This window comes from Haemaphysalis longicornis, unplaced genomic scaffold (assembly GCF_048455015.1).
Source record: "Haemaphysalis longicornis isolate Haplotype H1 unplaced genomic scaffold, Haemaphysalis longicornis Haplotype H1 scaffold_2, whole genome shotgun sequence".
NCBI lineage: Eukaryota > Metazoa > Arthropoda > Arachnida > Ixodida > Ixodidae > Haemaphysalis > Haemaphysalis longicornis.
In genome coordinates this window covers 62,685,211-62,701,734 of record NW_027526295.1, presented here as the reverse complement: position 1 = coordinate 62,701,734, position 16,524 = coordinate 62,685,211, and the positions used below count along the sequence as shown (strand labels likewise).

The 16,524-nt window shown below is 49.4% G+C and overlaps 2 protein-coding genes across 3 annotated transcripts in view; both read right to left on the bottom strand.

The window, feature by feature from the left end:
* Positions 1–3,508: 3,508 nt before the first annotated feature.
* On the bottom strand, positions 3,509–8,829 carry LOC144167138 (uncharacterized). 2 transcript variants are annotated; one of them, XM_077696510.1, is made up of 4 exons: positions 8,470–8,829; positions 5,622–5,736; positions 4,925–5,016; positions 3,509–3,752 (listed from the first exon to the last, which is right to left on the bottom strand). In XM_077696510.1, exons 2-4 carry the CDS (start codon positions 5,727–5,729, stop codon positions 3,614–3,616), a joined length of 339 nt encoding a protein of 112 aa, XP_077552636.1. In that variant the 5' UTR covers positions 5,730–5,736; positions 8,470–8,829; the 3' UTR covers positions 3,509–3,613. The 2 variants fall into 2 exon arrangements, with proteins under 2 accessions (XP_077552636.1, XP_077552634.1); XM_077696508.1 differs by lacking the exon at positions 8,470–8,829 and adding an exon at positions 6,935–7,042.
* Positions 8,830–11,276: 2,447 nt separating this feature from the next.
* Positions 11,277–16,524, bottom strand: part of LOC144168003 (acetylgalactosaminyl-O-glycosyl-glycoprotein beta-1,3-N-acetylglucosaminyltransferase-like) — a 31,318-nt gene continuing 26,070 nt past the window's right edge. Inside the window, exons 3-4 of the mRNA XM_077697104.1 lie at positions 12,526–12,780; positions 11,277–11,318 (exon numbers count right to left, since the gene is read on the bottom strand). Coding sequence (XP_077553230.1) covers positions 11,277–11,318; positions 12,526–12,780 — 297 coding nt within the window. The remainder of the gene's footprint in view (positions 11,319–12,525; positions 12,781–16,524) is intronic.

Here is a 16,524-nt window from a genome sequence, read left to right as displayed (position 1 = left end):
CACACAGCGCGCGCTGCGCCGAGCGCAGCGCCGCGGAGAGCAGCCGTCGACCGAAAGGCCGCCGGAGAGCGGCACACCGGTTATAAGCGCAGCGCGCCCGAAGGAGAAGAGACCGTGAAGAGAGAGGGCACTGAACATGCACACAGCGCGCGCTGCGCCGAGCGCAGCGCCGCGGAGAGCAGCCGTCGACCGAAAGGCCGCCGGGAGCGGCACACCGGTTATATGCGCAGCGCGCCCGAAGGAGAGGAGACCACGGAGAGAGAGGGCGCTACACGTGCGCACAGCGCGCGCTGCGCCGAGCGCAGCGCCGCCAATCCGCCTCTTTCATTGCGGTGTGCTGCCACCTAGCGTGCCTAGCGGAAGTTGAAGCCGTAGGGTTTGCCGGCGTTTCCTCCGGTTGCGTTCTCGTTGTATGCACTGCAATCCCACATTACGGCGAGGAGCAGCCGAAGTTTTTCTTCTGTATTGGTGTTATAACGCCTTAAGATGACAGCCCCTGGTCATCACATAATACCAGGCGGCTTCTTATCACTGAATGAGGGCTGGCAGAGAAATCTCGGACAGATCCGTGTGCCGTCCGAGCAGCAGAGCGAGCAGTACTTGGAGTCGTCTGGCATGAAGTGCGATCGCCAGCTCAACAAAGGCCGGCAGTTCGCAAAATGCCTTTAAGCGCTGGACACATGTACGATTGGTACACGCGATTCGCATGCGACTGATCGTTACGACTGTCGCCACGACTAGTCGTACGCGTGAATTTGAGACGGCCCGATGCGCGCATGAGATGCGTCGTCGGCGTCGCTCCGCCCACTGTTTTTGCTCCATGGTCAACTACGATGATCGCTGAGCTGAATTTGTAGATTCTGCGCGTTTGTTCGCAAGAAATGGATAAAGCAAGCAATCGTGAAGCGTTTTCTGCCCTCGGAAACAGTCCGCGCACACGCCGGCCGCGCCTGCCAGCTCGGCACACTCAGCGGCTCGAACCGACGCAGACCACGGTAGCAACCGCGCTTGTCGCTGCTCTTCTGAATCAATCTGATCGCTAAAAAGTTTCACATGCGAGAAAGTAGGTGTTAGTGTGGTGAAAAATTGTGCTAGGGATTGTTGTCAGGGCTTATTTTAAAAGCGGCGATCAGATATATCTGCCGCGATGCAAGCCGCCTACGCTGACCGGTCGCCGCGGCGCGCGGTGCGCCGAGCGGTCGAGAGATGGCGATACCTGCGCGGAAGCATCGAAACAGGCTACGCAGATGTCTTGGTCACCGATCGCTCAAACGGCAGTTATAACTTAATAAAGTTCCACATGCGAGAAAGGGGATGATAGTGTAGTGAAAAGTTGTGTTGCGGATTGTCATTCGCAGTTGCACAGATAGCAGCCATCAAATATCCGCCAGGATGCTAAGCCTATAGTTCCCATCACCCGAGCCGACGCGAGCGACGCAAACCGCCGTAGCCGATCGCGTGCGGCCGACGGGAAGCGATAGAAGCCGACACCGCTCCCTTTTCGGCACTCCGAGTTACAGCGGAACGCAGCACAAGTTGTGGGCATTGTTCCGCGCACAACGAGCACACACAAAAAATCGAACGATGTAAATACAACCACGACCCCTTCCCGCTTGTGCGGGAGCTGTGGGGAATGTCGTCTGCTGCCCCTACTGGACTGCTTAGGGACTTGGCCGCTAGGGGATTGCGCATGCGCAGTGGGGTTGTGAAAGAGGCGGATTGTCGGAGTGAGCGCCGCGCGCTACAGATGTTTGGGTGAGAGTGTGCGCTATCGGAGTGAGGAGAGGGGGTGAGCGGAGGAGAGACGCAGCTGTGCGGACGCGTACGCGAACGGACGCACGCCGGACAGGGCCGCCGGCAAGAGATGCTCCTCTCAGCGTCGCATCTAAAAGTTAGTTCCTTGCCGCACCCCTTTGTCCTGTTATGCCTGCGCAATTAAAAGAACTGCTCGCCGTGAAACGAATGAACGTAGGCTTAATATGGTCATCATACATCGGTTGAGCGCTGCAATCTGGCGCGGCGTGATGAAAATATACTTCAGTGGACACTAACAGCACCAAGAAAAAATTTTCCCGTTTTCACTCCAGAGCATGACAAACGCTGTTTACCGATGTTTTTCATGATGTTGACCATAGAAAGCTCCCCAACCACCTTGTAACTTCTAATAAAACATTTAAAATGACTGCAATTGATAGTCTAACGTTTTCTCTCAGTTGTACTGGCCCAGAAAAGTCTTTTGCAATATTAATAGACTTGTAACTTGCCATGTTTTCAACTTATTTTATCCCACATGCTTAAAAACCATCATGTCGCAATGGAAACAAACTGAGAAATTATGACCCACGAAAAATGCGTTTGAAATGTTGTTGCCGAATTTCTAACGTGAAGCCTTCTATGCCTAAGTAATCACATTCGATGTCGCGACAAAACGCACTCAAGCAAAGCCCACTTTACACAACGGGCTTACGAAACGTTGAGTATGATGATGATAAACGAAGACACATCAAGCGCATCAAAAAAATATGCTTTCCTGACAGAAACTAAACGTGGGTCCCACGCATTATAAAGCCGTAATCTTTCCGATTGCTGTAGGCCCACAAGGTCGACGCAGCTTCGCTCTTTACTTATCTTGCTCTAACAAAGGGGTTATGATACTTTATAAAGCTTTTATTGTCCGAAATGTGCAAACACGTGGGGCTGAAAACGTTTGAGAAGATCTAGAAACATTGGAGGGGTTAGACGGAAAACTGATTGATTGATTGATTGTAGGGTTTAACGCGCCGACGCAACGCAGGCGATGAGGCGCGCCGTAGTGGAGGGCTCCGGATTAATTTTGACCGCCTGGGGATCTTTATCGTGCGCCGAAATCTCGTACACACGGGCGTTTTTGCTTTTCGCCTCCATCAGAAAAGCGGCCGCCGCGGCCGGGAATCGAACCCGCGACCTCGTGCTCAGCAGCGTAGACGGAAAACTATTAACTTGGCTTTCTGCTCCCGTTTCAGCGGACTGGTTCATCGCGGACAACGCCATGAAGGACGCCATTTTAAAAGTACCTGCCGGTGCTCCTTCTTGGAGATTGAGCAGCACTGGTTGGAACGACACGCCAATTACACGGGGACACATTTTGCTGGAAGAGGACCCTAAAGATCCATCGAAAATTCAAGGTCCCATACGACGCTACTGCAAAGGAGAAGAGGTAGTGGTATCGATATTGTTCAAAGTTGCTTGGACGTTTCGAGCACATCTGCTTCTTGGCGAGTATTTAGATGCAAATTTGACACATTCGATTCGAGGAATGCGCTTTCTTGTCGAATTTGCTGTGGATGTAAGCAGAACAAGCAATACGTTTATTCTGCGGCCTGTGTTCTAAGGGGAGGTCAACCCAACGAGTCCGTCCTTCTGCCTCTACTCTTGCATAATTTCTGGCTCACTCGCGAAGCTTGCTACGAATTTCAATGTCCGGAAGTCGCAAAGCGTGTCGGGAAAGAAGGCCTGCCAATCGGGCAAAGAGAAGGAGATCGGCAATGCTTTATTGAGCTTATGTACACAAGTCAGAAGAGCCGCTAACATAGGCAATTGGTGGAAACACGTAGGCAAAAGTAGGGTTGTCTTATTACACCGAGTTTGGTGTCGTCGGCTTGTGCTTCACTTCCCGCGTGCTTGTTACGGGCGTGGTTGTGGAATTGGCGATAGCTTCGGAGCCCGGCTTCGGCACGGTATAGATGGCCAGCCGGGAGCTCAACCAGGGCAAACTGTGCACCGATACCGAAGGCGGAAGAACGGAAAAAGGGTGCACCGAGAGGTTAGAAGGGGCACCACCAGGGCAGGAAAAGAGTGCCAGCGCGGGCAGGCATGGGCATTGAATGCACATAGCTGTAGCAGCTTTTTCATCCCCTAGCAAAATGCGAGGTCACTCAATCTCACTACCGCAAAAGTACAATTCATTCTAAAGCAAAGCAACCAGTGCTAGTGCCCGGGGAGCACGTGTTTGACGTCTAGGGCGGACCCGCGTTAAGTGAGAAAGCGGTTAGCTCAAACAATCAGAATACAATGATGCATTGCATACCAGAAAAGAAAACCGCTGCTTACAACTGCACTTCTCGACCTGGGGATGCCACAAGACTATGCCTTCTTTTCTGGGGTCTTTGACGACTCACTAAAGACACTTTGTCGAAGCTTTATTTCTCCCTCTACAGCGCAGATTAACTTGGGCAATCTTTGTAATTTACCTATGCAGCATACCAATGGGACCACCTTAACTGCCAAAGTTCGCAACGAAGTGAGATGCAAGGCAATATTCGCGACTGCCTCAGGAGGTAGAGCAATCAGATAGCCTGGGTACGCGTTGTGTTTTTGTTATTTCAGCGTCCTCGATTTACCCCTGGCAACATACTTATTTTTTTTGTCCAGATACTATTACCGTAGCACATACGCGCTTCCCAATCACATACTTTGTGAGCCTAGAACAGGCCAGCGTGTCGCGACATTGGACATGGTATAACGGCTTTTCTAAACGGCGTTTTTTGTAAATATTGGCAAACAAAAACAGCTTTTAAGTTATTAACACTTACGGTGCGCCTCAATATATAACATGGTCGTATAATTGTTCTTCACAGCCCTCTTCAGGGTCCCATTTTATAGAGTGGTGTACGGGCAATCTAGCTAACTGTTGGGAACCCTTTGTTCTTACTAAAATTTCGTTTAAAACACTGTCCGCTGTATTTATATGTATTATGCGTAGCGATTCCAACCTAAATTTGTTTATTATTTTAAGAGAAGGGTAAACAAGAGAAGCCAGGTTCCCGTGCAGAATGCATTGGCGCGAAACGGGAAATATGGAAAAAAAACGCTGCGAAATTGCCCCTAAGAGTTCATGTGCGCGCAGCAGAAAGAGGGAGCGCGCATCGGTGCACCAATTGTTTACCCGGGGTACCAGTAGGGGCAAGTCTCCAGGCGCCAGTCGCAGCACATGGCGTTGATGCACTGGCGAGAGCAGCAGTCGTATATGCTGAAGCACTGCGGAAAAGTGGGAGCGAGAGGTGCGAATTAAATTGAAAATTTTCCACGCTTTTTGTCACGTGTGCGCGTTTCACGCTATCCCTTGACGACAGCCCAGTAGGTACCACTACCGTGGCGGGCGCGTGAGGTACGCTGAATGTCGACGCGTGTATTACACTCCGAGCACACGGCTATCGGGAGGAGAAGCTGTCCAAATGTCAAGGCACCGAATGTGGACGTCACGCATAAGTTTTCATAGTTATGAAAAGGCTACCGGTTGCGGGTTCATGGGGTGGCCGTGGGAACGACAAATGCTGTTATCGATATGTGAAGCGTCGCGAATCATGCGCTGCAGGAGTTAACAAAGAAGTCGATATTTTAGTCTCAGCCTTCAAAGCCTTTTGTCTATTAGTTCAAAAATTGTTCGGTGACGTTTTTAAATTGTGACGTCACCGAAATGCGCCACACGAACAGCACATCAGATGCGCACGCTCACACCAAACATTCATTGCAGTAACTCTGCACCTTGTGGGGGCTCCTGTAGTTCTTTTCTAGCCTAAAGTTTTGTCTTAAAAAGTGTAACTTTGTCAATATGGGGACAGTGCACATTTTGCTGGTCTTACCACGTCGCCGTGGGGCGAGCAGTGTTGCCTGGGCGCGGCATCCGTATCAGCGGCCAGGAGCGCAGATCCTATCGCAAGCACTAGAAGCAGGCCAGCGGAGTTCTTCATGATGATGCTGCGTGGAGAAACGGAACACGGTGCCAGTTAACGCGGCAGGGAAAAAAATTGCTCCAATACACGCTACAACGAGGCTACAACAATTGCCCATGCGACGGCACTTAAATTCACACACGTGGCTCTAAAAAGTTAAACGAGATATTCTGCCATCCTTTGCCTCGAAATCGCAGGGGCGGCGTCCCTAACGGATCAGCGTCGGCCACGGCCTGGCTAGGGCAGCGAACGCCGCCGCCGTAGCCCGGCCGTGCGTCGCATAAAGAAAACGGAGAGGCAGTTTGTGGTTTCGGCAGGTGGTGGTTTCGGTCCAAAACACCTGGGCCCGTTTGCCCGTACGCATAAGTTGCCGATTAAGTTCCCGCTAATGAATAAGACGCTAATAAGTCAAATTCGGCCACGGCAAATAAGCCGGTTGCCAGAAAACCCGACAGAAACTCTACCTTAACCGAGTGTTTGTATCAGTTTCGGGCAAACGACTTATTACCTATACAGCGGTAAAGTCGTAGTTGGGAACTTATTCTCACACTTATCGCGTTCGGGCAAACGGGCCCTGGGGTAACTGACACCTCATGGCGGAAAGTTCTGCACGGCGACCAAAATGGCATAACCGCAGTCTACTCTGCTGTTATTTACCTCATCCCTTTCCACGAGCATGTTCGTTTGCAATGTGAATTTCCCGTGCTGTATAACAACACGCTTACACAGCAATGCTAGGTATCATGGTGAATAACAGTGCACACAGACGAAAGACAAAGAAAACAAGGCGATGGGACGAGAGCTGACCTTCTTTGACCTTTCAAACAATTATCGCAGAAGACGAGAGACACAGACAAGTAGACACACACGGCGCTAACTTCCAACACCTTTATTGACCTTCTTTGCTTTTAATCTGTGCGCGCTGTTAGCACGAGTCGGTACCAAGTCGCCCAATTGTCGGTTCTAGCCTTGTATCAGCTACTTTCATTCCGCTACGAACGATTTTTGTTGACGCATTATTTCTTACTAATAAACACAGCCAGCGAATGGCGTGCAACGAAATTTCTCTTCTTACCGTACGTAAAAAAGCCACGCCACGCTGGTCAGCGGTTACAACGCGTTTTACGACGCTGCTTCCAGATGGCAACATTAAAAAAAAGAAAAACGTGAGGCAGATCACTTAGCAGTTTTGTTAAATCACATTCTATCAAAACAATACCTACTTTACTGCCATGATGCGTTAGTGCCTTCCGCAGAGTTGTCGCCGGCAATCAATATTAGTAGTGGCCTAGCTCTGCTATGCCAGGATATACGTAGGACGAGCTAACGTTAAGCAGTCACTGCTCCTCGCACATGCTCAGCATGGCTCTTCACGAGCCACGCGAAACGGCTATCAAGCGGCTCCACTGCAGCGTCACGCTTGGCTACTGCGCAATTGAGGCGCACGTTCCCGCGCCAGTGCGTCTGCCGCGGCTATGACGCAACACGATCCACTTTAATTCAATCCAATGCCTCACGCGCTTGCGAAGAACGGCTCTTCATGGCCCAAGCGAAATTGCCAAACCTCGGCCAGTGTAGCTTACGCTACAAAACGAATTACTTCCGCCAAATATAACATACACATGCGCGCATAAAACGCGTGCTCCCGGCGGGCGAGAAAGTAGCGGACGCCGTAGCAGACGACGCACTTGTCTCCAATATGAACGGTGCGGCGGTGAGCGCTCGCATTCAGACACCCCATTCGGGGCCGTACCGTAGCGCAGTGCAGGAGACCTAACGGTAAACAAGGCCTTTCGCCGTTCGCTGCAACCCCAGCCAGCGCAATAACGTTCGCCGGAGCCCTCGACACGTCGTTGCGGACGTTACGAAACACAATTCAGCGGGATAATTGTAAGTGTGGTTGAAACTATCAGTTCTCAGCAAATAAAACATCGCTCGCGGCCGGACGAGCGCTGGGGGCACTGTAAAACGCGAAGTATTTCAAATAACAGAACGTATTTCGTCTTCATCTCCCATTTAAACAGGGTTATATGGTTTGGGATGAATGAATGCTATTAACGGTTTCTGTGGGTAGTGATGATATACTCGCCTCATCAAAAGGCTTCCGTAAAATCCCAATATATTAGTAGTCACCGTGTTCCCAAATGTAGCTCGCAAACTCCAGTACAAATCGGACAATCCGCTCAATACGATTCCAAAGGTGATTTCTCGATTGAACTATGAATGGAAAACCGACTCCACGCAGCTTGTTCGCGATTGGTCGAACAACTCTCAAGATTGACGAACAGTTGAGCTCTTAGAACCCACTTCTGTTAACGGGGCATAACGGGGCATAACATCTTCGTTGGTATAACCCCAGTAGGTGCACGGCAACTCGACGTTGTATTTCGGCTCCTGGCTTTGGAAGTTTGCAGTGCTAAACTTGGTGATGCCATAGCGGCGTAGTAATTGATTTCAAGAAAGGTCGCCGGAGTTGAAAAGGAAAGCTAACGCGGTTTGGGCGTATTTTTGCAGGCGTGGTGTTACGGCGTTCGCCTGCGTGAAACAAACAATTCCGCCCACTAAAAACGAACCAACAGGGACACCCCACTAATCCAGGCCTTGTTTTTCGCAGGTAGGCCCCCCGGGAATACTTACTTCGGCAGCTTCTGGCGTCGATTATAGAGACGGCTGGCCGTGCGTTATGTTAAACAAATCAGGTCATTGCCACACAAGAGCAACCATTCATTTGTTTGCGGAACATGGCACAATGACTTACCCGAAAGAAGGCGATTCTCGGTGCGGCAGAGTTAAAGCTCACGGACTTTGCCTCGGTAAAGCGACGCCGTGGTACAAGGAGGACGGGCCATGCAGGGTCGGTCAGCGCGTATTTATCGACGCCGTAAAGTGGTAATCTATTTTGTTGGCGGGAGGGTGTCGTCAGGCCGCCCAAATGCCGAGGGGAGTATCACGGGGTTGATCACTCAGCTCTAGGGGAGAACGACACCGATAAATGACGAATCACTTTGAGTGACCTTGATAAGATGTCGCTTTTGCGCTCGGAATATTTTTAGGTTTTCCGGTGTTCGAGAAAGCGAGTGCGCATTTTTTTACGCCGTAAACTGCAGTTACGCCGGGAAATCGGCTTTGAGTCATTTTTCGTGTAGTTTTTGCGGAAACGAGATGACGTGGTGCGATAGTTGCGCCAGTGACGGAGAGCGGGGTTCATCTTATTACCGATATCTGGCCCAGATTTTTGACCCGGTTATCTGATCCGAACATCTGGCACGAAATAACTACAATGAGCATTGAGGGCATCGAAGCTTAAACTGATAGTGTGTTTCGAGTTGGCGTTCCGCTGATCGCTTTGAGGTGACAGATTACAGATTACACGTGCTGAGTGATGGGACATTTTGGAGAGAATTTCTACAGAAATGGGTTTGACGTTGATATAGGAAACCTGTAATATATAAACAAAAGTTATTGTTTGCGGTTCGCGCTTTCCTGAAAGCTAGCCAAAAATTAAGTCGTGATTGGGCATGAAACATGGTGAATGTGCACGTTATTTCCTTCGGATGATAGCTTATTGCGTGTCAGTAGTGGGTTTGAGAGGAGTGGGCCAGGCAATAAGCTATCAGGCTACTCGGAAAGTTGTACTCGTCATCCTACAGTGCGCACCGCCTCCAAGCTTACCCTATCGGGCATACTTGAAAGCATTGTACAGTTTATACGCAGTCCCTCCACCCCTACGCTATTATCAGCGTGTAAAAGTTCCCACGAAAAGTAACTTTCAGTAACAGCCTATTCACTGTGGAAACAACATTCAGATGTTTGAACATTATGGAGTAGACGGTACATTTTATTGAAAGAAAAAATAAACATGCGTTTCAAAGGGAATATAACCTTTTGAAGCAATCGAATTTCCTTCCTCGTTATCTCTACAGTTATTGTTGACCTTGGTTGGTGGCATCTGATTCTTCTTTTCTGCAGCGCAACCCGCCCACGCCTTTATGTAATATAAATTCAGTTGCAACTTAAGTCGTAACTTTATTTACACGTAAATTAGGTTGCAAACTAAATTGTAAATTACCTTGCATGTAACTTATATTGGCATTGTTTCTTTTTTCTCGTATTCTTACTCTGTCATTACCGCTAGTTTCATTATTTTTATTTATGAGCGATTGAGAGTGAAGTCGCAATGGTTGTGGAAATCCCGTGTACTATCAATACATGGGGCACTAAGAGAGAAAATCGTACGTTCACATGCCCCCATGCCTGTCTCCTACGATAAAGCTCTTTTTTTCATTTTTTTAAGGTGAGGTATTTTTATTTCATTTCATCACATGCATCCAACAAGTCAGTGAAGCAGGAAAAAGTTCTCGTGTAGAAAAAAATGATCAGAACAGTATGAATGAACAAGGAACTTGATTATTTATTGATTGTAAAATATACCTGTAAAAGTTAAAAGCATGTAAAAAGGTCACATTTCAAAATCACATTTCATTGCATTCTTGAACAGTCTTAGTATTGCACTGTGTATAAAAATACATTTATTCGACAAAACTTAGGGGAAATTCCCAAGGTGGTGTAGGTTCCTGCAGAGAAAAATTCGACATCCACCTGAAATGCAGCTGCATGGCTACAAAACAAAGCTATACAGTTTTCTCAAAAAGCTCGCAGCGTCGGTGGAAAAATCGCTCCATGTGTTTAGCGCTTTACGGAATCCCTCGTCCAATATATTTCTGTTCTGCACAATATATGTATATACAGTTAAACTTTGGTATAACGAAGTTGATAAAAGTTGCCAATTTTTCGTTACATGCACGTTTTCGTTACATATGCATGCAGGTTTTGAGTTAAGGTTCATGGGAATGCAGCAGAAATGAAACCAAAATGCTAGGCATCAATGACCTCGGTAAACTCACCCTTGAAGGATTTATTTTGCATTGAAAAACTGCCCGATTTGCACCTGTTATTTTCCCACGAGCTTTGATACTACACGCTTTCCAAATAACCAAGGTCACTCTCCATTGTATATAAAAACGTAACTTAAGTATTACTTTTCTTTTAGCACTTTTGGGTGCCTTAATGCCCTTCAAGGAACAAACTCATCTTCCAAGGGTGCCTTTTCGCGAACTTGATGCTCTTTGCTGCACTCAAATCGGCGGATGGTGCTAGCTTGGCGGCGACGTTCTTATCGTCTGTGGAGATGGCGTTTAAAATTGCCAGCTGGTCTTGCAAAGACAAAAAAAAAAACGTTTTTGGCATTACAACTCACCGACGAACCGATATCAAAGGTAGCAGAATAGAGATGCACGGTTACACGCCGACAGGCAGGACTAAAGCGGTATTCACACGGCGGAGCGTTTTAGCGGAGAAATCCGATGAGGTCGTTAAACTGCACAGAAGTGCAGTTTAATGCTTGCTCTACATATGTAGCTACACTGCTGGTAGCATGCATATACGCAGTGGTAGATCTGGGAAAGAGGGCGATTGCACTTCTAAGCGCTCGGTAAGGTATACACAACGAAGCCTAGAGTCTGTGCCAACTCCATCACCACTCAATGACTTTACGAGGTATCCGTCCTACCGCACCACCCCCATCAATTTGTTTCTCTGGATCTGTATCTGCACAAACGTAAGCAACTTTTGTTTCTTAATGCTTCCATCTACTATGTTTTTCAACAAAGTAAACGTTCCTGTTCAAGCGATACAATTAAGAGTATGAATGAAAATACTTTCTCATCTGAACAAAACAATAAAGGCATAGCTACTGTGCATGAATGCAATATCAAGACTCCATGCAACGCCAAACATTGACAGAGGGGGAAAATACCCAAAACAGTACAGGCTTTCAAAAAAACAAAAGTGCAATTTGTGCACTTCACTGTAGCAAAAACAAAGAAGAAATTCACACGACATCAAAGGACATCTTGAAACGTCTTGTGTGGGTCTTGAAAAGCTTATGAGTGGGTCAGTGTTGCAATGTGAGAAGGCAACGAATTCCATTTCGTTATTGCCAGAACTGAAGGAGAGATGTTCCATCTTTCCGTTTTAGTGAAAATTGGTCCAACTTTGCTAATATATATGGTATACCTAAGCTGAGATATTAGGCAGGGGAAGGATATGAACTTGGCAAAGCGGTGTATTGCTGTGGTACAACGAACGAAAAAAAAGTTACTCGAGCCAGGTTCTGGTGATCAAGAAGATTTGTCTATGACGTGCAATAGACAATGGCTTTTCTTGTACAACAGCCACACAAAATCATCAGCACTATATAAACGTACCGTGCTGTGCACAGAGAAATCAGATATGAATCATAATTGCACTGCAACTTACAGACGTGCAAGTGTAATGTATGCTTGTGGAACACAACTTTAGAAAACAGGAAATGCACAAAAGGGGCATCGAATAATGCAGTGGAATCAAACGCCTATAGGTAGTGAAAAAGCACGCTGTATGCACGACACAGTGCCATTGATTTCATCGCTGCATATGCCTCAGGCACTGTTACTTGCTGCCACGTGTTTCACAATCAGAACTCGCAAATAATTTTATTGCTCTCAGTGTCTACATCGCACCGTTTCTTGAATTTGAACGAGTCCCATGCTACGAGTCCCACGAGTCCCAAGTAAGGCAACTAACCGGAAGTGAGCGCTAGGGCATTAAACATCAAGCGCACAATTTTCCGAACGGCTCCACCGGAGTACTGAATGTCTCCAACTCGCGTAGCATTTCCTCCTGTGTATGTCGGCTGTGGATCTCGCGAATAATCTGGCCTCGTCGGATTCTTCTTCGCCAACAGAAGGAACGTTCTCGTTTCTTGAAACATTGCGCGGTAGTCATCCACTTTGAGCCTTTTGGACAGGTCTAACGTGTCTCCCTTGTGCAGCCGGTAGCGCCAAAGAAGAAGGGCCCACTTGGCCCGACGACCAGTTGTCAGGTCGTAGGGAGACAGCGCGTGCGCGAAAATGCAGCGACCCGTGAAAATGCAGTTCGTCTTTCGTGCATTCCACTCGCACAGGTCGTCGATGGCCACGTGCCCGATCCCTCGGTCCATGGCGAGATCTCCCGTCACGTAGGCATCATCCTGCGCAGCCAAAAAAACAATAGACATGGCAGGTGTTGATAGCTCTATTACCTCTTGCGTATATTTTGTGTTTAACACGTCTCTGCAAGCACGAAAAAAAAAAAATGGCCGCGTATCTGCTCCTTCCGTTGCAAATGTCGACAAAAGACGATAGTTTAAATTTTCGTCAACATTTGTCGAGTAAATTCCTCTCTTCGCTTTTCCACTCATGCCATATGCTGTTCCTCTCCCGTCGTGCCCCTTCCCAGGTAAAAGAGGTTTGCTCAAGTTGATTTAAATTTGCTGCGTTCTACTGCCTCAGGCCGGGTGCCTCGATGCCAGCGCTGCCGTACGGCAGAGACGCGCGTGAATCGAGGCGCCCTACTTCACGTTTATAGAACCGCGTTGCCCTACACCGTGTGCGTTCCAAGCATAACATGGAACTTATCTAGTGAAACCTTTCGTAACTGTTGCCGCTTGATTTCTAAAAATGCCGCCAGAATCTATAGTGGCGCGGGAGACAGCAGGCGACGGAGTGAATTTTTTTCTGCAGTGGATGTAGTATTTCATTTGAATCAAGCATCCATGAATTTGTTATAAAGGAACATTGCAAATATCACTCATGTATTGATCCTCTGCCTCATATTTGGGTAATGTTGTGTTCTTGTTCAACAATGTTGACAAGTATGAACATTGCCACCGGACTTGAACGTTTAGATTTGGCTGTGAGTATATAAGACTATTGCGCAGCTTATATTTCTCTTTGGCCGGGTGGCTGAATCACGTTACAGACAGACAGGCAGACAGACAGACAGACCAAAATTTTCGAGTTCGAATATCCCAAGAAAGACTATGGTAATTAAAAATGGCTGCAGCTTAGCTGAGCTAACCCTGTATATGCAAAGCGAAAGCTTGGCTTAGCCTGGTTATAAGTCTTGTTTTTACTTGGTTAACCTTCGATTTTGCTGTAATACACTATTCGTCGAAAGCCTCCTTTGTTTGCAGTTGCGGTTCCGCTTCCGGCGTTTTCCGAGCCGAATGGCTCACAGGGCAATATCTGCGGGTTGGTCAGACGCCACTTCCGGTAACGTGTCAACGCATTCAGTTCCTGCGGAAAGCTCAGAGAAGACGGCCGTGCCTCGCTCTCATCCATGGCCAAGCTCGCATGCACGCGGCGAGTCACGTGGTCAGGCGGCGACCCAGCTGCAGAGAGCGCATCCGCCAAAATGGCAGCGGCGGTGGCAGTAAGCGAACGCGGCCGTCGGCGGAGCTCGTCCCGGCGAGTCGCGTGATGCGTTGCCAAGGATACGGCGCAGCTGTGGTCAAATGAAGATCAAATTCCCCGCGACGGCGAAAACGCTTGGCAAGCTTTGCTTTAATAAAACTTAAGAGAGGCCCCGGTGGCGAGCGGCGCATTGGGAGAGGTGTAGTGGAAGTGACGGGGTGTTTTCACACTCTCAGGAGTTCACCGGAAGCCGCGTTCTAGCAACGGGGCCGAATGCCGGCCCACGTCGAGGCACTCACTGCGCGGCCCTACCGGTAGCCAACAGCAGGCGCCGACCGAGCTTGTGGGGCGAGGAGGTGGTGCGTGTGCGCAAAACACCAGCAAAAAAAAAATAGTGCCCTTCCACTCTGTGAAGAAGGATGACCTGCGAAGCTGGACACAGTTCACGGAGTGCACGAAACAAAACACGTTTGTTTGTAATTTAGATTGAGCATACTTGTTAGCGAATTAGCTGAATGAAACTTGGAGGGACCCGAGCTTTAGTCTCGCGAACAAACATGGAGCTGTCTGTTTCACTCCCGCGTTGTAGGCATATCTTGTTGTAATATGTATTTATTAATCCTATATACACTCCGTGCCTTGACCTTTGTCATCGCCGGAGGGGGAGATGGGGGAAGGGAATTGGAGGAAGGGGGGGGGGTGGTGAGTGTCCCGACTAAATGTGGTCCTGTACGGTGGCTTCTCGAACATATATGAGAAGAGAGTCGAGGACCATCTTCCTGTGTTCTGTAAACCCTTCGGGATGGGTCCACTCCCGCAGCGTTTGTGGCCTGACTTGAGGAGGAATGAGCGCATGTGCGCGGTTTCTCTGGTCCTTCAAGGCAGGGCATCTCCATAGAAGATGGTCAAGGTCAGCGACTTGTTGGCAGTCAGGTGATTCGCAAAGTTTGGAGGTACCGTCGCCGGGGTGTAGACGAAAGCGTGCCATGATGTGCGGCGTTACGGCAGTGTTCGTCCGAATGCGTCGGAGTGTGACCGTTGCCCACCGGTTGTAGCCGGATGGGATAGGGTCATAGTTAAGTTGGTGTATGTCATTGATGTATGTTACCGTGTTGTGGTGTAAGTTTTGCGGGTAGGGGTCAGCGTACGACCTTCCTGTGTTCCGAGCCGCTTTGCAACGCGACGGCAGTGTGCATTGTTCGCCTCCCACCGCTTTCACTCGGACGGGGGCTGCTTGAGAGGAAAATTGCCCGGGAGTTGTGCCCGGCGCCTAAAGCCGGCGGCGGCGGCGGCGGCGGCGGCGCAATGCTTTGCTGTTTCCCTCACTGTTGTTGTTGTCGGCTGAGGACGGTACCGGGGGCGCGGGGCGGCGAGACACACGGAGTTCTTCCGTCGTTAGCGGGACGAGACGTCGCCGTGTTGATCTATGCTCGACACCGTTTGACAGCGGACGCGGCGCGCGTTTGTGGCGGATGATCTGAGGAGCCGGCCTTGTCTAGCAGTACTTAGCCTCAGTAAGCCAGGCGCCGGCGATGGCGTCGCGGTAACGTTTAGTGGCTGTCAGGGCGGTGACCCTTCCTTTCCCGTGAGAACGTCTTTCCTCCACCTAAAGGGGCAGTAGGGTGAGGAGGTGACGGGATTCAGGCTGGACCAATGGCGAGGATGAATAGTCGGGGCGAATGGAGAGTACCTGGGTTCTTGGCTGTGATTGGGCAGCATATGAAGTTGTGATTTATGTATGCTGTGTTTGATGTTGATCGGGGGATTCTGCGGGAGACGGCGGTGGGACGAGACGAGGGACGGTTGTGTTGGTGCACGCCGGGGTGAACGCCGTCGTCTCACGCACTGTTTACATCCCTGACTCTCCGTACATTAAAGTCTACTGCCACTGGAATAGGCCTCGTTGTCTTCGACTGCACCACCGGTTCTCGGATCATCGAGGGGGCGCCAATTCAAGAACAACGGAATTACCAACAATCCGTCAATCTACATTTAACTGGCGCAGTCGGCAGGATTGGCTAGCCCCGCAGTTCGAAGACAGGGGAGCCGAAGATCAGCAAGGCAAGTCGACGGCGGAGAGATTGGGAGGCGTCATAACGTCGGTGCCTGTCACGAAAGGTGCAAGTGTTGGTGCACTGCACGCGTAAACCTCGACGTTGGTGCGTCAAGGAGCCGGATGGTAGAGGAGCGTCGGAAGGAGGAGATTCCTCGGAAATCGTCCGACGTTGGTGCGTCTGACGGATGGTTGCAGCTGTTGGTGCACTGCATGCGTAAACTTCGACGTTGGTGCGTCAAGGAGCCGGCTGGTAGAGGAGCGTCGGAAGGAGGAGATACCTCGGAAATCATCAGGCGTTGGTGCGTCTAACGGGTAACGACAGCCGTTGGTGCACTGCACGCGTAAACCTCGACGTGGAGACTTCAAGAAGACGCCTTGCGGCACAAAACTGGACTGTATCTTCTTCGTGGGGGTGGAAAAAAAAACTGCTCGTGGCGGACGAGTGAACCTGGGAGCGACCTCGACGCAGCGGTACTTCTTGGGA